Here is a 20,821-nt window from a genome sequence, read left to right as displayed (position 1 = left end):
GCGGTGATATATACAGATCGAACTGTAGATGTGACAGGTAATTGGATAAATACTACAAGGAGCAAATAATTGCAGGGCGATAGGGAAAAAATGGGTGAGTGGGATTAACTGGGTTGCTCTTTGAAAGAATGAACGCAGGCTTAATGGGCTGAATGGCCTCCTGTACTCTGTTCTATGATTTTAAGCTGATCCTTTTGCATTATTGACCCAGGCAGAAGAAGAAGTCTGAGTCCGGGAGCATCCGGCGCTCGTTCCGATCTGGTGAAGGACACGGTGTCGCTGGGCATGGGCTGCCATCCTCGCCCGCAGACGGTGTACCACAGGCTTCAGCCAGTCCCAGGAGCTCTCCTCAAGTAACCCAAAACAGCGGCAAGGAGACTGTGGACAAGCGGCCGACGGTGGCCCATGGCAGCCTGAACTCGGTTACCCGTCGGCCGTCCGCAAACCGGGCCGACAGTCCGCAGGTTCGTAAGGCGATGGCAGCGGGAAGATCCAAGAGCTTCAGTAACCATAAGCCACTGGACCCGGAGTCTATAGCACAGGTACAATACTGTCCCTCGGCAGTCTCCCACGGAGCTGCTCAGGTTAGCTGTTGGCCCTTCAGCAGGCACAAGTGCAAAGGATGGGGTTTAGCTATGGTGCCCCTCCCAGTTGAATATCTTGCTGACACTCAGTGCCTCAACTCACACATGAGGAGCACTAACTTGCTGAAGATTTTGGAAACTGACTGCACTCTGAGCTTTACTGGGGACGACAGTGTTCATTTTGGGAACATAGCAATAGGAGCAGGCTATCCAATCCCTCCAGCCTGTTCATAGAATAGACGTGACTCAGGATGGTATGTTGCCTCCCTGGCGCCAGGGTCAAGGATATCACAGTGCGGCTGCAGGGCATCCTTAAGGGGGAGGGTGAACAGCCAGAGCTCATGGTTCACATTGGTACCAACGACATAGGTAGAAAGAGGGATGAGTTCCTGAAGGCAGATTTTGGGGAGCTAGGTAAGACATTAAAAAGCAGGACCTCAGAGGCAGTAACCTCCGTATTACCACCAGTGCCACACGCTAGTGAGCATAGAAATAGGAGGTGAGAACTGATGGATGTGTGGCTGGTAAGATGGTGTAGGAGGGAAGGATTTGGATTCCTGAGGCATTGGGACCGAGTCTGGGAGGGGTGGGGGGTGGGGGGGGGGGTGTGGGACCTGTACAACCTCAATGGGGCTGGGACCAATATCCTTGCTGGGAAGTTTGCTGGTGCTGTTGGGGGGGCTTTAAATTAGTTTGGCAGGGGGATGGGAGCCTGAGAGTTGACTCAGGTGGGGCAAAATCAGAAATGGTAATGGAAGGCAGAAAATCAGCTAGTGGGCCTGGAAGATAGAGGATACAACGATAGAAAATAAAAGAGAGTTTGGCAATGCTCAAGGGTATATAGTTCAATGCAAGGAGTATAGCAAATAAAGCAGATGAGCTGAGGGCATAGATAGAAATGTGGCTGGCAGTATGATATCATAGCTATTACAGAAACACAGCTTGAAGAGGGACAGGAATGGCAGCTCAATGTTCCTGGTTACAAGGTTTTCAGATGAGTTAAAGAGGAGGATAAAAAGGGAGGGGAGTAGCAATTTTAGTTAAAAGAGAAATTACAGCTGTGAGGAGGGATGATATATTGGAAGGATCATCAATTGAAGCCATATGCATTGAGCTCAGGAACAAAAAAGGAGCAGTCACACTATTGGGAGTATACCATAGATCCCCAAACAGTCAGAGGGAGATAGAAGAGCAAATATGTAGGCAAATCTCTGAGAAGTGCAAAAGCAATAGGGCAGTAATAGAGAGGATTTTAGCCACCCCGATATTAACTGGGATAGTTTTAGTGTGAATGGAATTTAGGGAGCAGAATTCTTGAGGTACATTCAGGAGAACTTTATCGGCCAGGATGTAGCAAGTCCAACAAGCGAAGGCATGGTTCTGGACTTAGTTTTAGAAATTGAAGCTGAGCTGGTGGAAGGAGTGATAGTGGGAGAGCATTTTGGTGGTACTGATCATAATTCAGTTAGTTTTAACATAATTATACAAAAGGACAAAGGTAGAACAGGAGTTAAGGTTCTAAATTGGGGCAAGGCCAATTTTACTAAGCTGAGGGTTTAGGAAAAGTGGGCTGGAAACAGCTATTTGAGCATAAATCAGTGTCAGAGCAGTGGGAGGCGTTCAAAGGAGAGAGTCAAGGGGTTCAGATAAAACATGTTCCTACAAAGGAAAAGGGTGGGAAGGCCAAATCTAGAGCCCCCGGTTGTCAAGGAGCTTACACGGTAAGATAAGGCAGAAGAGGAAAGCTTATGTCATACACTGAGAACTCAATACTACTGAAAGCCGAGAGGAGTGTAGAAAGTGGAGGGGTGAAATCAAACAAGAAATTAGGAAAGCAAAGAGAGGGCATGAAAAAATATTGGAAAGCAAAATCAAGGCGAACCCAAAGATGTTTTATTAATACATTAGAAAAACATAGAAAATAGGAGCATGAGTAGGCCATTCGGCCCTTCGAGCCTGTTCCACCATTCATTATGATCATGGCTGATCACCCAACTCAATAGCCTGCTCCAGCTTTCTCCCCATATCCTTTCATCCCTTTCGCCCCAAGAGCTATATCTTACTCCTTCTTGAAAACGTACAATGTTTTGGCCCCAACTACTTTGTGCAGTAGAATTCCACAGGCTCATCAGTCTCTGGGTGAAGAAATTTCTCCTCATCTGTCCTAAATGGTCTATCCCGTATCCTCAGACTGTGACCCCTGGTTCTGGACTCCCCCACCATCGGGAACATCCTTCGTGCATTTACCCTGTCTAGTCCTGTTAGAATTTTATAGGTTTCAATGAGATCCCCCCTAATTCTTCTGAACTCCAGCGAATATAATCCTAACCGACTCAATCTCTCCTCATATGTCAGTCCCACCATCCCAGGAATCAGTCTGATAAACCTTCACTGCACTCCCTCTATAGCAAGAACATCCTTCCTCAGATAAGGAGACCAAAACTGCGCACAATATTCCAGGTGTGGTCTCACCAAGGCCCTGTATAATTGCAGCAAGACATCCCTGTTCCTGTACTCGAATCCTCTCGCTATGAAGGCCAACATATAATTTGCCTTCTTTACCGCCTGCTGCACCTGCATGCTTACCTTCAGCGACTGGTGTACGAGGACACCCAGGTCTCGTTGCACATTCCCATCTCTCAATTTTTAGCCATTCAGATAATAATCGGCCTTCCTGTTTTTGCTACCAAAGTGGATAACCTCACATTTATCCACATTATACTGCATCTGCCATGCATTTGCCCACTCACTCAACTTGTCCAAATCACCCTGAAGCATCTCTGCACCCTCCTCACAGCTCACCCTCCTACCCACATTAAGAGTAAGAGGATAACTAAAGAAAGAGTAAGGCCCATAAAAGACCAAAAAGGTTACCTATGTGTGAAGGGCGGAGGACATGGGTATAGTTCTTAACAGATACTTTGCTTCTGTCTTCGCAAAAGAGGGGGATGATACAGACATTGCAGTTGAGAAGTGTGAAGTATTAGATGAGATAAACATAGGAAGAGAGGAAGTATTAATGGGTTTAGCATCCTTGAAAGTGGACAAATCATCAGAGCCAGATAAAATGTACCCCAGGCTGTTAAAAGAAGCCAGGGAGAAAATTGCGGAGGATCTGCCCATCATTTTCCAATCCTCACTGGATACAGGTGAGGTGCCGGAGGATTGGAGGTCTGCTAACATTGTAGTTTTGTTTAAAAAAGGGAGCGAGGGATAGACCGAATAATTACAGGCCAGTCAGTCTGACCTCGGTCGTGGGCAAATTATTGGAATCAATTCTGAGACACGGGATAAACTGTCACTTAGAAAGGCACGGATTAATCAAGGACAGTCAGCATGGATTTGTTAAGGAAAGGTCGTGTCTGATTTAATCTTTTGAGGAAGTAACCAGGAGGATTGATGAGGGTAGTGCAGTTGATGCGATGTACATGGATCTTAGCGAGGCTTTTGACAAGTTCCCACATGGCAGACTAGGTAAAAAAATAAAAGCCCATGTGATCTAGGGGAATGTAACAAGCTGGTTAGAAAATTGGCTCAGTGGCAGGAAACTAAAGGTAATTTTTGATGGGTGTTTGTGATTGAAAGGCTGTTTACAGTGGGGTTCTGCAGGGCTCAGTACTAGGTCCCCTGCTTTTTGTGGTATATATTAATAATTTGGATGTAAATGTAGGGGAAATATCAAGAATTTTGCAGATGACACAAAAATTGGCCGTGTGGTTGATAGCGAGGAGAGTTGCTGTAGGCTGCAGGAAGATATCAATGGACTGGTCAGGTGGGCAGAAAAGTGGCAAATGGAATTCAACCCAGAGAATTGTGAGGTAATGCATTTGGGGAGGTCAAACGAAGGATTACACAATAAATGGGAGGATACTGAGAGGTATAGAGGAAGTGAGGGACCTTGGAGTGAATGTCCACAGACCCCTGAAGGTAGCAGGACAGACCGATGAGGTGGTTAGGAAGGCACATGGAATCCTTTCATTTATTAGCCGAGGTATAGAATACAAGAATAGGGAAGTTATGCTGGAACAATATAAAAAATTAGTTAGGCCACAACTTGAGTAACTGTGTGCCATTCTGGTCCCCTCATTACAGAAAGGAATTAATTGCTCTAGGGAGGGTACAGAGGAGATTTACAAAGATGTTGCCAGGACTAGAAAATTGCAGCGATGAGGAAAGATTGGAAAGGCTAGGGTTGTTCTTCTTGGAACAGAGGAGGCTGAGGGGAGATTTTATTAAGATGGACAAAACTGTGAGGGGCCGAGATAGAGTGGATGGGAAGAGCCAATTTATTTTAGCAGAGAGGTCAGTGACTAGGGGGCATAGATTTAAAGTGATCGGTAGAAAGATTAGAGGGGAGATGAGGAAATTTTTATTTTCACCCATTGGGTTATGGGGGTCTGGAACTCTCTGCCTGAAAGGGCAGTAGAGGCAGAAACCCTCAACTCATTTAAAAGGTGTCTGTATGTGTACCTCAAGTGCCGTCACCTGCAGGGCTACGGTCTAAATGCTGGAAAGTGGGATTAGGCTGGGTGGCTAGTTTGTCAGCTGGAGTAGACACGATGGGTCGAGTGGCCACTTACTGTGCAGTAAACTTTCTATGATTCACTGATTCTCATTACATTAGAATGCACAGCACAGAAACAGGCCAGTCAGCCAAACTGGTGTTTATACCAGTGTTTATGCTCCAGAACATTAGATCACATCTGATCTGCGTCCTCGGCCTGATTTACCTGCATTTGCTCCTTATCCATTAAAAGTATATCAATCTCAGCCTTGAAAGAGCTAATTGACTTCCACTACCTACATCCATTTGGAGGGAAGTTTCTGATTCTTACTGCACCTTATGTGAGATACAATCGTAGCTCATTTTAACGTCACATCTGTTACGGACAGGAGGTGGTTTAATTTTAACAGCCCTGATTTCTCCTCTCACCGCCTGTCCCAGAAGGTTGTTTTAATTTTTTATTTTCTCCTTTATAAGTGGAGGCTTATTTTCCCCAACCTCTCAGTTTTGGTGTGATCCAATTCCTATTAACCACTCCACAGCAAACCCGAAATCAGGTAAAATCAGAGGGTTAGTTTATTTTATATACACTCAAAATATGGTGGGGTGGGGTGGGTGGGGGCGTGACTATGTAGCCTCTGGTACGTTTACACAATAAAAGAAGGGTAAGGAAAAGAAAGAGGTACAGGGTAAAGACCAAAGAGAAGATAGGAATTATTGTTTCAGTGAGTCTAGAGTCCAGAATCAAAGTCCAATGGTGTATTCTTTCAGAGAGTCAGCAGGCAGAAGACTGATGCTAGATATTTCACTTTTCCAGCAGAGAAAACTGAGTAAACAAAGAAAATGAGATAGACACACAGAGGTGAATTAGTCTTATAGGTGCTGGTACCGAGGTTCCAGTAGAAACAGTGTAGATGGGGACCAGACATTCACCTGGACCGAGCCCTTGTTCTGAGCTGTTGCATGGTTGATGGAAAATGGCAGTCTGCTTTGCAGCTCCACAAGACAATATTACAGGTTCCAGCAGCTTGGGGGAGAGGAGGCGGGATCGTGTGATATGACCCCCCACTTCTCCACTTTGGTTTGGACAAAGGGTGTTTATTCCTTTTTCGGTATTCTTGAGATGGTTAATGTTGCAACCATTAATAATTTCAACAGAGATTTCAGGGTCCTTTGTCCTGGCAGACTGATTGTCACCATTGGCCAAGGCCTGGCTTTAGAAATGTAAATGGCCTTTGTACAATTCCCTGGGATTTGATCTCTGCAGTCACAGAGGTTATTAGTGTCTCTTTAGAGATAACGTGGTGGAAACTGTTCTGAATGCCAGGAAGTTGCTTCTGTTTGAGTCACTGCTAGTCATGCCTTCAGTCATTATAAAGCCTTTGTCCAGTTTTTTAAAAATTCTAAATTAGCCAGGATAATATATAGATATTTTATAAAAATATCCAGGATAATGTCAATTTGTTGTAGATCCCCCACCAGATGAAATTATTTCTCTCTCTCTGCCATATCAAATTGTTTTATCAGTTTTAGATCACCCATAACCTTCTGACTTTAGTCTTCACAATCTGCCCTTATAGAGTCTGCCCTTATAGTTTAACCCTTTTGGTCCCGGTATCATTCTGTTGAATCTCCACTACACCCGCTCCAAGGCCAATGTATTCTACCTAAGCTGCAGTGAACACTCCTTTTGTGACTATAATAATTTCTGTGCCAGCCAATGGTTGTGGGGGCCGGGGGTGGGAAGGTAGTGGGGTTGGGGGGGTGGGGGGTGCCGGGATTGATAGTCCTAAACAGGTTCCTGGACACCCACAGGCCACACAATTGGGCAGTGGGGTGTCACAATCCAGAATTCCGAGACGGAACTTTTGTTTCCACAGCTGGGTACTATCCGGAGCGGTGTTGAAATATCTGACTGCGGCAGCCATATGGCCACTGAGACACTGGCTCACTCTCTTAAACAAGTAAAACCTTTGGATTTTGTGGGAAATCGCATCCCTCATTTCAAATTGTCAAAACGTTTCAAACCCAGCTTGTTTGAGCAGCTTTGTAATAATTAAAATTATGTTTTTAACAAATAAATTGCAGCACAGAAACAGGTTATTTCTCCCAATGGCCTTTAAAGCTCCACACAAGCCTCCTCCCAGCTTACTTCAATGCTTTGTTTGCGGTTTTGATAATTTTGTTAACTTATCCTGCTGCTTGTAATGATTTGTGAATCTGGTACCCCCTAGGTCCATTGCTCTGCCCTTTTTAATCGAGGAATAGGGACTCCTTATTCCTCCTGCCAAAATGCTGCAAGCAGTACAACGGCAGAGCTGAAGCCAGCCCCAAACTTTGCAGATTTGCATCCCTCAGTTCTTTGTCATACAAGAGAAAGAAATGTGTTCAGAAGGTCCCGGTTATTGATGTGTCTTCAGTACAGGAACACGATCCTGAGGATAGCGTTACTGTCTGGATGCTTTGAGTAACTATTGAATGATTTACAATGATGGGGGTGATGCAGGTGGGGAAAGATTTGCGGTTTGTTCCTTGGGAATTGTCAGCTTTTGAAGTTATGTCAAACCATTCTTTGCGCACAGTTTCTGAAGGAGAAGGGATAATTGGGTTTCGTGGAAAATGCAGATAGCAGGAAAAGTAGCAATGTGTCCGTGAAGCTGTGTCTGTTGTTTGATTATCCGGTTTGTTAACAGTTTAAAGCAGCAGGAATCGGCCAGGAGCACTGGGAGTTTAACTCTGATCGCTGGTATCTAGAAATCCTTGTGTTGCTATGGGCCTCTTGGATCATTGCAATGTGATCCTCCATTACCTCAAACCCTAAACAAGTTCTTTTTAAATTACAATAATTGTTTTGTTTATTTTTATGCTTCCAACAAAGCATTCCAAACCCTGAAGGTTATGACAGAATCACAAGGACCCTTTCTATTTAACTTGTATTTGTTATTCTTTTCAGAATGTCTTTCTTTCTTTTTGATTTATTCGCATCTCCCCTCCCCCGATTCATTCTGCAATTTCATGCACAGCCAGAAAACCAAGAAACCTGTCCACCCACCAGGAGGTGCCTGAGAGTGAGGAAGAGGAGCTTAGGCCTACAATACAAATGTTAGGCTGTGTATAACTGGGATGTGTAAACACTGCACAGTCCTGTGTATAACTGGGATGTGTAAACACTGCACTGCCCTGTATATAACTGGGATGTGTAAACACTGTTCAATCCTGTATATTACTGGGCTGTTTAAACACTGTACTGTCCTGTGTATAACTGGAATGTGTAAACACTGCACAGCCCTGTGTATAACTGGGATGTATAAACACTGCACAGCCCTGTATAAAACTGGGATGTGTAAACACTGCTCAGTCCTATGTATAACTGGGTTGTGTAAACACTGCACAGTCCTGTGTATAGCTGGGACATGTAAACGCTGCACAGTCCTGTGTATAGCTGGGATGTGTAAACGCTGCACAGTCCTGTGTATAGCTGGGATGTGTAAACACTGCACACTCATGTGTATTACTGGGATGTGTAAGCACTGCACAGTCCTGTATATAACGGGATGTGTAAACACTGCACAGTGCTGTGTGTACCTGGGATTTTAAACACTGCACAATCCTGTGTATACTTGGGATGTGTAAGCACTGGGTACTGAGAAGAGCAAAAGAAATAATTCCAAGCGCTAGGGGAATGACAAATATGATGATATAATATAATCTAATTTATATAATGCTTTTCACAGCCTCAGCATGTTCCAAAATGCTTTATTCTCACTGTCGGCATGGATAGCAGGCAATTTGTGCACAGCAAGATCCAGTTTAAATGAAATGAATGACCAGTTAATCTGTTCAGGGAGGGGACCTTTGGTATCCAGACTGTTAAATGGTTTTGATAAGGTAAACTCTGAATATTGCTTTAAAATAAAGCAGGGCCGTAAATGAGAAACATACACGGATGAAAAATCAGAAGATGAGCTCTTCACACAAAGGGGAGGGATATCTGGATTGGGTTTGAGATCCAGGCTTTATAAGGTTTCAATGTGCCGGGTGCTCCTTAATATCCTTCAGGTTTATGCCCTATTTTAAATCTATCTGTTGACTGAAGTGAATGCCTCACCTTTGGCTTTAGTACTTCCTAACATGTCAAACAATTTTGTTTTATAGGATATCGAAGCAACAATGAATTCAGCCCTTAACGAGTTACGTGAACTGGAGCGTCAAAGCATAGTGAAACCTGCCCCAGATGTGGTCCTGGACACCCTGGAACCTATGAAGACATCTCCATCAGTGGGTCCCACCTCTGAACCTTCCAGCCCCCTCCATTCCCGCATCCTGAAGGACTCGGAGTCCTCCCTCCAGAGGAGTGCCAGCTCATCCGGGGACATGCCATGCACCTTCAGGCCAGTGAAGTCCGTGAAAATAGCGGCCCAGGTGAAGCCTCCTGCGCTGAGGCCCAAACCCGTGGTTTTTCCAAAGACCAATCCAACCGCCCCCAGCCTCGGATCCCCAACGACGCAGCAACCCACAGACAAGTCTTGCACCGTGTGAGACCCTCAGTGTGGGCACAGGGACGACTGAATGAGTGCTATTTGATTGTTCATGAATGGGGAAAGCAGACTGAAATGGTGCCTTCCATCAACATTGAGCTCGAGGAATGATCTTGCTTTGTAATGGGATTTTGGTCCAGCCGGAATACCAATCAGCCCTGACTCGTGATGAACTCTAGATCTTCCCTCCGTGTTACTCGATGCATTAAACCAGCAGAGCCCAACCCTGTTCCAGTGTAATATTTCAGTCTTCTCGGTGAAACTGGGAACAAATCTAATGCAGACTTCATTCAGTCCTTGCAAACCAAATAAACCTGTGCATTGGTGTTTGTTCCATCAGTCTTCCCAACTTTTCAAAATCCATTGCTTCCCAGATCTTTGCCCGCAAACCCACTGGATTCGTCACTTTCTCTGTACCATCCGCGTTTGGTTATTGAAGGAAAAACAAAACAGTAATGGGATCATTTGTTGCCTTGAAAGCAAGAATTGGAATTTTATTGTTTTTGTTAAACCCTCATGACTGTTACGGTAACGCGGGTATTTAGGGGCCTTTGCCTTGGCTCAGAAATTCACCACCAAAACGTCATGTCCATCAATGTGGGATATGCGAAACCATCAGTTATTTTCTTTTTAAAAAAAAATAGCTGTAATCCAAGACTTGCTATGTCTCATTTTTTTTAATTTTATTTTTGAAAGCTGAGTACATTTGTAGTACTAAACTTAAAACGATGCTTACCCATTCGTGTGCCATGGAAGTCGAGGCCTTGGCAAAGGCTTCAGAGTTTAGCACAAAGGAAAAAAAAAAATTAAAATTGCTGCAATTAATTTTTAATTTTTTTAATGGACTTTTATTGTGAACAGTTCAGTGTAAATGGTGAATTATATTTTGAAAGATTCATGGTATTGAAAACTGGAAATGTTTTGTAGGGTTAGCTGAAAAAAATAATATTTTTAGGGATAGATTCCTAGCCAACCTCTGATGCTGTACTGTGAAAGTTCCACAGCACAATCAACAAACTGGCTTTTTATTATTGAATCTCTCATTCATTTATTTGTGATCTTAGAAATGTTTAAATTAAGTTTGATTCTCAATAATTCCTTTCATTTTTGTCAATGAAATGTTCCAACCTGTTTAAAATGTGTGTGTGTGCTCGGTGTTTTGCTAAAGTCCAAGGGAGTGAGTGATGTTATCTCTTTAGTGTCTAAATGTGAAGGATCATTTAAACTGTCGCAATTACTGTGAGATTCAGGCATGACCCAGTGTTAGACTGATTTTAAACAGGTCAGGAACCTCTCTCTCCCCCACCGCCAGGCCTGCGCTGAGTTGCCTGATCCCGGGAGCTGTGATTGTGCTCAATGCTTCTGGGTTGGGGAAGAGAAGTAAGAGAAGCCTTAACCCACTCTTATTCCCTAGTCAACAAGCATTCCCTCTCTTCTCCCCCACCCCCCCATGTTCCCACTGGAAATGCAGCTTTGTTATCTAGAGTGAGTGCAGGATTGGGGCTGTGCCATGGTAAGAAGGCATCTGAACACTTACCGGCCAAGCACCACGTTTGATTACAATGGCAGAGGGCCTGTGGAATTTCGCCCCCCAGAAACGGTCAGAGGCTTGAATCGATTTTGCTGCCTGCGCAGACAAACTGAGATGAAATCAGCTGAGCCGAGTGTTTCTCCATCTGGCTCCTTCCATACACCACGGCCTCCTCACTCACTGATATCAGCATCTCTGGCTCAAGGTAAACACCTGCCTTCTGGCTCACTGTTGAACTGGGAATTCCCTCTTGTTCCAAGTTATGGAACTGCCTGGAGCCCAAAACCAGCCTCTCCCCTGCCCGCCACAGAAGGCACAATGTTTGTTTTGTGGGACTCGAGCTGTGCAGGTGAGTGTTTCAGCAATGTATCCTCCCTGGTGTTTAATGAGTGTGTGAAAACAACCTGAAGAACTATCTCCTCCCCCTCACCCCCCTCAAAATCGCCCAATAAAAAATTACCATAAATAAACCAATCCCATTCCTTACCCAATAGGATAATACATTTTAGCGCTTGCTCTCGCAGTCCAGCTCACTGATTGATTGACCAATAGCTGAGCTGCTAAAGTCACAGCTTTAATCAACAAAAGCTGAATATTGGAGTTAACCAATCAAAAATATCCGAGGTGTCTGTGGGGACAGTAATGACCGGCGGACAGGCAGCCCCCCTCCCCTGACCTGCGGCCCCCTCCCCTGACCAGCAGCCGCCTCCCCTGACCAGCGGACAGGCGACCCCCTCCCCTGACTTGCGGCCCCCTCCCCTGACCAGCAGCCCCCTCCCCTGACCGACGGACAGGCAGCCCCCCTCCCCTGACATGTGGCCCCCTCCCCTGACCAGCAGCCCCCTCCCCTGACCAGCAGACAGGCGACCCCCTCCCCTGACCTGCGGCCCCCTTCCCTGACCAGCAGCTCCCCTCCCCTGACCGGCGGGCAGGCGGCCCCCTCCCCTGACCGGCGGACAGGCAGCCCCCTCCCCTGACCAGCGGGCAGGTGGCCCCCTCCCCTGACCAGTGGCCCCCTCCCCTGACCGGCAGGCAGGCGGCCCCCTCCCCTGACCAGCGGACAGGCACCCCCCTCCCCTGACCAGCGCCCCCCTCCCCTGACCAGCGGCCCCCTCCCCTGACCAGCGGACAGGCGGCCTCCCTCCCCTGACCAGCGGCCCCCTCCCCTGACCAGCGGCCCCCTCCCATGAACGGCGGAGCAAGGAGTACATTTAAACCCAGATTTTAACAGTTGCGGAGTGCTGACTCCAGTTTGATCCCAGGAGAGGAAAGTAGATGCTGGTGGGTAGAACACGGGGATTACCAGGGGCCTGGGCACCAGAGGGGAATGGTCACTGTCACTGGCAGGGGAGTCGGGACCATCGCAGTCGACCCTTGTGCACAGCGGAACCATTGAAATCCATCATCAGCCATTTTTCCCGGCAAGGGTTATGACTCGGTGGGGGTCATACGGCCCGGGAGTGTATTGGCTTTGGGGCTGGGGGTCTGTGGGATATTTTTGCCCCTCCCGAAACCTGGAAGTTAAAAGATCCACCACCACAAAGTGATGTGAACCTGGAAGACGAGGATCTGCCCCCATTTTAACCAACTCCCTATTCCCTGCACAGCCTATTCCTGTTGGGCACAAGGGTGAGGTGGGTTAAATGAAGGCTTTAACATTAGAAGGTTCTCCTGTTAGACATTAACACCAAACTCACCAGCCGCAAGCCCTCTCCACCCCACCTACCCCACCACCAATGCCAACACTCACCCCCCTGGACAAACTTCTCATCAACCAGCAGTTCGGGTCCATTCACACTGAGGGGTCACTCTGAGGGAGCACTAGCAGGATAAGCAACAAGATACTTTGAACCCCTGTTATATACAGTACACCCATCCTCAATGGATAACTGCAGCCCCCATCCTCATGGTGCTGAGCCCTGCAATCTAGGAAGGTGCCCGGATTTTAACCCCTGGTTACTGAATTAGGAAATCTCAGCCAGGGGATGAGAGGAACATTGGAGTTAATCTTAGTTCCCTGTACTAATCAGGCTGAACCCGGTGCTGATGGCTCTCCAGTGATTCTTGCTGGACAACGTGGAGGTGATTACGTGATGCTTTCTGTGGTGGAACAGCCTGTGGACACGCACACGAAGAATGGCCTTGGGCAAGATCCCAGACTGGTGATCATCCAATAGCCAGCAGCTTCAGGAGAAAGTGTTAGGAGGAGCATGGTGTCGATCGTCTTATGAAGCACTGTGCAAGTGTCGTTCACTGACAGGCGTCTGGGTCACCGTGGCTAATGGGTTAATACCCAACGGTATTTATGTGTTCAGATCAATGCATAAATAAGGCTGTAATAATTAATTGTACAGAATATTTGTGTATATGTAACTACACAGTGACTGTAAGGTACAGAGTATTTGTGTATATGTAACTACACAGTGACTGTAAGGTACAGCATTTTCTGGTACAGTATTGTGCAGAATATTAGATGTTAGTCTGAAAACAATAAATCTCATACTAGTCTCCACATACACCTTGAATTACAGTCAATTATTCTTGGACTGAGAGTTTGCTATGTGCGAATTGCCGGCTGCATTTCCTCCATTACAATAGTGACTACACTTCAAAAGTGTAATCGTTGGTGTCATTAAGCACTTTGGTCATCCTAAGGTTATGAATGGTGCTATGGAAATGCAAATCGTTACCTCTTATCCATCCATCTCAAAATGCTGCAGCGAGTGATTCATTCCCTTCCATCCCTCATTACCTGATCAGTGTCACCAACAGGGACCCTTCAGCCAGAGAATGGGGTGGGGGGTGGAGTAACAAGCTGCTTTTATTAAAATGAGGAAAAGGCACACTTATTTTGTGGTGAGGGCTCAGTTGGAAAATCGGGCCTCAGATTTACAAAGCTTTATTCTGTTCAGTGTTTGAAGGTGAGCAGGTGAAGGAGAATACCTCAATAATTCATTTAATTTAAACCTCATCTTTAGATGCTCTTACTCTGGAACCTCTAATGCTAGTTCCTTCCTCCAACCACAGCTAAACGTACAGTGAGAGTTATACTACCTGGAAGCTCTCATCAAACCCAGGTAGAATGGCAGCTGTCACTGGGTCTATTGGTTCTTGGGATGTATGTGGCGCAAGCAAGGCCAACGTTGATGAACCAACCCTAGTTACCGTCAGGAGGTGGTGGTGATCCTTGGCCAGTTACCATTCCACGTGTCCCATCCACCCTTGGGCGCCTCGCTAAGTGTCCATCTTTGTTACAAGTGAAGGTAAGGTGTACTACTGCCAAGGTCACTGTCATTGTGAGGTGAGTGAGCTCAGCACCACAATGAGACTGGACAATGTCTCATTACCCAGCATGCAAAGAGGAGGAAGCCAAAGTGGAGAAAATTACTTTTAATCATGAGAGCGCAGTATGTGGGAATGTCTCAATGGGGGTCACAGCTGGGCCGGAGAGGTGGCTGATGGGCCAGGAGTGGCTTTGCCAGCGAGGCCTATGCAGATCCCGGGGGCTCTGGTGAGCAGGTGCTTCACGGACTGTATCCCTGTGTGTGTGCGTGTGTTTGAAGTTCAGCATCACACCTGGTCTTCCTTTGGGAAAGCTGTTCGTCACAAAGATGCTCTTTGTGACATGTCTTGTCTGATGTTGATGTTCGAGAAGCGAATGTGGAGACTGCCTTTAATCAGCAGTAAACAGAGGCGGTCTTAGGGACTGTGAGAAAGAGCGGAGCACTAAGATCTCAGCTTTCTGTGACCTGTTGGTGACAGATGGGTGTCGGGGGCTGGGAGAGGACAGGTCGATTGGAAAATCATTAGATAAAAATTATATTTTAGAAACAGATGGTTGAAGACGTAGAGAGGATCCTGCACTTTCTGAGGGAGTTCTCTCTTTTCAAATAGCAGCAGCTTCTGCTCCATTAAGTCACCAAGCGACTGACCATCAGATTCTGCCTGACCAAAAAAAACTTGATTTATATAACACCACGTGCATAAAAGAACTGTTTCCGAGAATTTAATGAGTAGATAATGAGCGAGAAAAATAATTGATTCTATTGAAAAGGAACATTTGAGGAACCTTTAAAATCAGGCATGAAGGTGTTGGAGGGAAATTGGTTCTGGGACAGAACCACGAGGGATTGGGAAGGGGAGGGCATGCGGGAGGGGACTGCAGCATTGGGCAGAAATGGGGAAAGTCAGCCTCCACTGAAGCAATTTGCACGTGGGAGGTAGGAGCGTGAGGTACGGTTACACTGGGGGGGGGCGGGGGGTGTGGAGTAATGTCACACTGTGGGGGTGTGGGGTGCAGTTACACTGGGGGTGTGGGGTAGTTAGTGTGGGATACAGTTACAGTGTGGGGTACTGTTGCAGTGTGGGGCACAGTTAATGTGGGGGTGTGGTACTGTTACAGTGCAGGGTACAGTTAGTGTGGGAGTGTGGTATTGTTACAGTGGGGCACTGTTACAGTGTGGAGGCATGGGGTACTGTTACAGTGTGGGGATGTGGGGTACTGTTACAGTGTGGGGTACAGTTAGTGTGGGAGTGGGGTACTGTTACAGTGGAGGCATGGGGTACTGTTACAGTGTGGGGTGAGATACAGTTACAATGTGGGGTATGGTTACAGTGTTGGGGTGTGATACTGTTGCAGTGAGGTACAGTTACAGTGTGGGGGCATGGGATACTGTTACAGTGTGGGGATATGGGGTACTGTTAGTGGGGCGTGGGGTACAGTTACAGTGTGGGGGTGTGAGGTAATGTTATAGTGTGGGGTACAGTTACAGTGTGGGGGTGTGGGGTAATGTTATAGTATGGGGTACAGTTACAGTGTGGGGGTGTGGGGTACTGTTACAGCGTGAGGGGGGGGCGGTGTTGTGTACTGCTAAAGTGCTGTGGGAACTCCTCCACTCAGTCACAGCATTTTTTTGTTTCACTATTGATGTATTTTGCATGGTAAAGAGAACGTTTCCACCCGAAGGCTGGTTTGTGAATTACATGCACATTTTGTACCTCTTTTGTGGTTTCAGTGTACCTCCTTCACATGAAAGGTGAAAAGTTTTAAGCAGGGAAACAATCATCCTTGTTTTTTTTTCTTGATTTTTCTTTCATTGACATTTCTGTTCATCAAGAGAAAGGATATTAGTTATAAGAGACAGAACAACCACAGGCATTTGTTTAATCCCGGCATCAAAACACTCCCAGGGCAAGTACAATACAGGATTAGATACTGAGTAAAGCTCCTTCTACACAGCCTCGGTGGTGTGCCTTCACTACATCTCCCCTGCTGCCGTATGTACCATGAGCTGGATTTTACAGCTCCCTGCCCACCCCCAGGCTGTCCCCAAAATGAGGTGGGAAGCTGCTGATTTTGGCACCTGGATGCACCATATTTGAATAAAAAGATTAGAAAGTTAATTGAAGTTGTTACCAAGCCAATCGACAGGGATTTCGCGCTGCCATGCTATAACACGATTGGCACGGGCAGGTCATTTATTGACATCAAGATGATAAAAGGCAGGAAGGAAGGAAGGGGCACTTCATTCCGGGAGGTGTCCTGTGTGCATCGGGGGTGTCACCCCTCCCCCACTGATGTCACACCCACCCCGCCCCCCCAACCCTCCATTCCTCACTGCCTGCCCTCCAAAACTGGCCCCCCCTCTCTCCCTGCCCTTAAAGCCTAGGACTTACCTTTATCCAGCAACCATCACTCTTCTTCCTGCCCCTCATTGGAGTGAGATTAGCAGTTTTTCCCATATTAGGGTCAGGGTATGTGCCATTAGGCCTCTTCCCTCTGGAAAGTGGGTCCAGCTTTCTAAACTCATTTCACACAGTTTCTACCGTGAGTAGGCAGGCTGCCATCCTCTGGGCTAATTTTGAACCCAGAATCAAAATGCTAATGCTCTAATTCTATTTAATTTTAATAGCTCTGGAGATTCACCAACCTTTATCACATTGTTTAACACAAACTATGGAATTTACAGCACAAAAGGAGGCCATTCATCATGCGTATCGATGATAGCCTTCCAACTGGAGCTATCTATACCCATCTCATTTCACTTTCCTCATCCTGTTATAGAACCATAGAAAAGTTACAGCACAGAAGGAGGCCATTCGGCCCATCTTGTCCATGCCAGCCTGAGGACACCCAGGTGCCCTTTCTAATCCCACCTTCCTGCACCCGGCCCTTATATTCTCAAAAACGTATTCATTTTCTTTTTTTAAACGACAGCAGGAGAATTCCTGATTCTTGGAATACGAATTAGGAGCAGGAGTAGGCCACTCGGCCCCTCGAGTCTGCTCTGCCATTCAACAAGATCATGGCTGATCTGATTGCATCCTTAACTCCACATTCCCACCTAACCCCGATAACCTTTCACCCCCTTGCTTATCAAGAACGTTTTTAGTTCTGTCTTAAAAATATTCAAAGACTCTGCTTCCAACACCTTTTGAGGACCTTCGACTTCCAGCCGAAACACTGGAACAGGCAGAGCCTCAATTTAACTCTTCAGCTGAAGGGTCCTCCGTCTCTTGTCCAGCCCTGGCTCAGGACTGCACTGGAAGGACAGTCTCAGTGAGGATTGTCCAGCCTTTCGGGGCCTGGTCCCAGGCGTTCGGGGTTAAGCCAGCAAGTCAGCTGAAGAAGAAGGAAAGAACTTAACGTTTACATAGTGTCTTTTACAAACTCCAGACGTCCCAAAGAATTTTACAGCCAATACAGTACTCTTGCAGTTTGGGATAAGGAATGGTAATATTATGGTCTGTTTCAGTCTAGTATCGTCAGGGCTGGAAACCCTTCACCCTGACAAGATCAGAACTTCCCCAAAACACTCGGCGCCTCAGGGTTCAGTATTTGGATGAAATTCTTCTGAAAGAAAAACAGTTTTGATGAAAGGCCTACACCCAAAATGTCAACTCCTCTGTTCTCTCAGCAGATGTTGCCTGACCTGCTGAGTGTCACCAGCACTTTCTGTTTTTATTTCAGGTTTCCAGGCTTTGCTTTTGTAAGATGATGAAAGGCAGGTTGAGGGGAGCCCAGGATCAGAGCCAAACTCGAATAGATCAAACGCTGCAATGTGGAACAGTGTCACATTGAAGGAGGGATACACAGAGTAATCCAATCTGTCTCTCTCTCTCTCACTTATCTCACCCTTTTATGTTCCATCCCTCTCTCACCTTCTGTCTGTCTCTCTCGCCCTTTTTCTCTATCACTCTCAGTCTCTGCCTCTCTTCAGCCTTGTTTCTCTCCGTCTCTCTAACTCTCACTTCTGCCTCAGTCTCCATCTCTCAATACCTCATTATCCCTCTTTTTCTCTCTCCCTCTCTCTCTCTTGTGCCCCCCCCCCCATCACTATTTCTCTCTCAGTCTTCACCCCTCATTACCTCTCTCCTCTTTCTCTCTCTCCCCCCCTGCCCCTAACTCTTGCTCTCTGTGGCTTAGTCCCTCGGTCACTGTCACTATCACTTTCTCAATTTCAGTCTCAGCCTCATTCTAGCTCTGTCTCTTTTGGCACTCTCTGTTTCCCTCTCCCACTCTGTCTCTATCTCACCCTCTTGCTCTCAATCACTCTGTCACTCAGTCTCAGCCCAATTCTCCCTCCTGCAGTGAGAAGGTGAACAAATGACTGACATGTCAAGGGGTCAAACCGGACCTAGCATTCCAAATGTGGGTCAACGGAGGTCCAGTACAGAGAAAGGATTTCACATTTCAATGTCCTGACAATGAAATCTTAAACATCCTGTTGGCTTTCGGAATAGCCTTGTGAGCACTGGTCCTTTAAGAAAACTCAGCAGGTCTGACAGCATCTATGTAGAGAAAGACAAAGAGTTAACGTTTCTAGTCCGTATTAGCTCTTTTAGCTCTGAACAAGAGTCATACGGACTCGAAACGTTAACTATTTGTCTTCCTCTCCACAGATGCTGTCAGACCTGCTGAGTTTTTCCAGCATTTTTTTGTTTTTGTTTCAGATTTCCAGCATCCGCAGTGTTTTGCCTTTATCATAGTCTTCCTAAACAGTGCCACCAACCCAGATACCTCACACTCCATCACACAGGGGGTCAAATAATTGTTTACTTTTTTAAATGCCCCATGCCATTTCTCCCAGTTGCTTGCACCAGTCCTGGAAATTTACCCTTTCATCCCTGGCCAGGGGTGGGTGTAGCTGGACTGGGCCATGAGGGATGGCCAGAGAGGGAGGGGGCTCTCTGCGCCGGTTTTACGCCGCTTTCTGCGCCGGCCCTGTACTGCAGTTCCCGGGAGACACACATGGAGGGGTCGGCAACGCGGAAGAGCCAAGAAACGAAAGTGACTCGGTTTTAGTTTCAGTTTTTCTTCAGCCGGATGAGTGAGTTGAATAAATCCTGAGATCAAGAGCCAGGGTTGGCAGGTGAGTTACATTTCTAGACCTGGAGAACTGGGGACCACTTTCCTGGAGAACTTATCACTTCAGACTTTTAACTGAAGGGTTGCTGGCTAAACTGTTCCCAATTCTGTTTCCATTTGAAATGTCTCTCTCCAGTACCTAGTCAATTTTCTTTCAGCGAGAGATGTCTTTAGGGGGAGTGGAGTCTCCTGTCTGGAAATTGCTGGAAATTGTGTTTTGTGGAGAGGTTTCAGTCTAATTCCCTGGGCTGCAGATTTTTCCTATTTAATGCGGCTGAGGGCGAGTCAGACAGATTGTGAGAGAGAGGCAGTGCAGCGATGTTGTCACTGTTACATCTCACAGCTGATGCTAAAGACAGACTTCGGGCCCCAAGTTCCGACCTCTAGCGCAGAGTAACTGGAGGGTGGGGCTGGGGGTGGGGGTACCTGGCCCGACCCACCCACCTCAGGGTGGGGGAAATGTAATTGGGACCATTTTGCTTGCATGCAGGGCAAATGTTGACACGGAATGAATGGGTGGAATTGGCCTATTTCCGTGTTGTAACATCTATATGTATTTCTGTGTCACTCGTGAAGTGTAGCTGGTCAGGTTTGGCTCTATTTATTGTAACAAAAAATGCTGGAAAAACCCAGCAGGTCTGACAGCATCTGTGGAGAGAAAGACAAAGTTAACATTTCGAGTCTGTAGAAGAGTCATACGGATTCGAAACGTTAACTCTGTCTTTCCACAGATGCTGTCAGACCTGCTGAGTTTTCCAGCATTTTTTTGTTTTTGTTTCAGATTTCCAGCATCGGCAGTATTTTGCCTTTATCTGCTTTTGATATTATTCCCACTTGATGCAGCCCACAGCTTGAATTTACCTGGAGGTGACCGAACCAGAGCAGATACATCAATGTATGTTGCAGCGGTTCAAGAAGGCAGCTCACCTCCACCTTCTCAAAGGCAATTAGGGATGGGCAATAAAGGCTTGTCTAGTCTGTGACGACCACATTCCATGAATGGATAAAAAAAAGTTCCCTCCTTAGCCACTGTTTGAGGCTGAGCTAGACTGTTGGTAACCTTGACATCCCATTTGACCGTGCAATGAGCAATGTCGATGGCATCACCAAAACCAGTCCTGCACCTTTTTGACATTGTCCTTCTCTGTTCCTGCCTCAGTTCATCTGCTGCTGAAAGCCTCATTCATGCCTTTGTTATCTCAACGTTTGACTTAAACAACTCACTCCTGTCTGGCCCCTCACCTTTCATCCTCCAAAAACTTAAGCTCATCCGAAACTCTGCTGCCCATATCCTAA

General features: G+C 46.5%; 1 protein-coding gene across 4 annotated transcripts in view; it reads left to right on the top strand.

Annotated features, from left to right (window-relative positions):
* srgap2 (SLIT-ROBO Rho GTPase activating protein 2) overlaps nucleotides 1–10,458 on the top strand; it is a 224,019-nt gene extending 213,561 nt beyond the window's left edge. For 3 of the 4 annotated variants that reach the window (XM_078546485.1, XM_078546484.1, XM_078546486.1), the window contains exons 21-22: nucleotides 212–542; nucleotides 9,244–10,458. In XM_078546485.1, coding sequence (XP_078402611.1) covers nucleotides 212–542; nucleotides 9,244–9,627 — 715 coding nt within the window. In that variant the 3' untranslated portion in view covers nucleotides 9,628–10,458. The remainder of the gene's footprint in view (nucleotides 1–211; nucleotides 543–9,243) is intronic. The other variant, XM_078546488.1, reaches the window with a different exon arrangement.
* Nucleotides 10,459–20,821: the final 10,363 nt, after the last annotated feature.

The sequence above is a fragment of the Cetorhinus maximus genome, chromosome 8 (genome assembly GCF_964194155.1).
Source record: "Cetorhinus maximus chromosome 8, sCetMax3.hap1.1, whole genome shotgun sequence".
NCBI lineage: Eukaryota > Metazoa > Chordata > Chondrichthyes > Lamniformes > Cetorhinidae > Cetorhinus > Cetorhinus maximus.
This window is presented reverse-complemented; position numbering and strand designations above follow the sequence as displayed.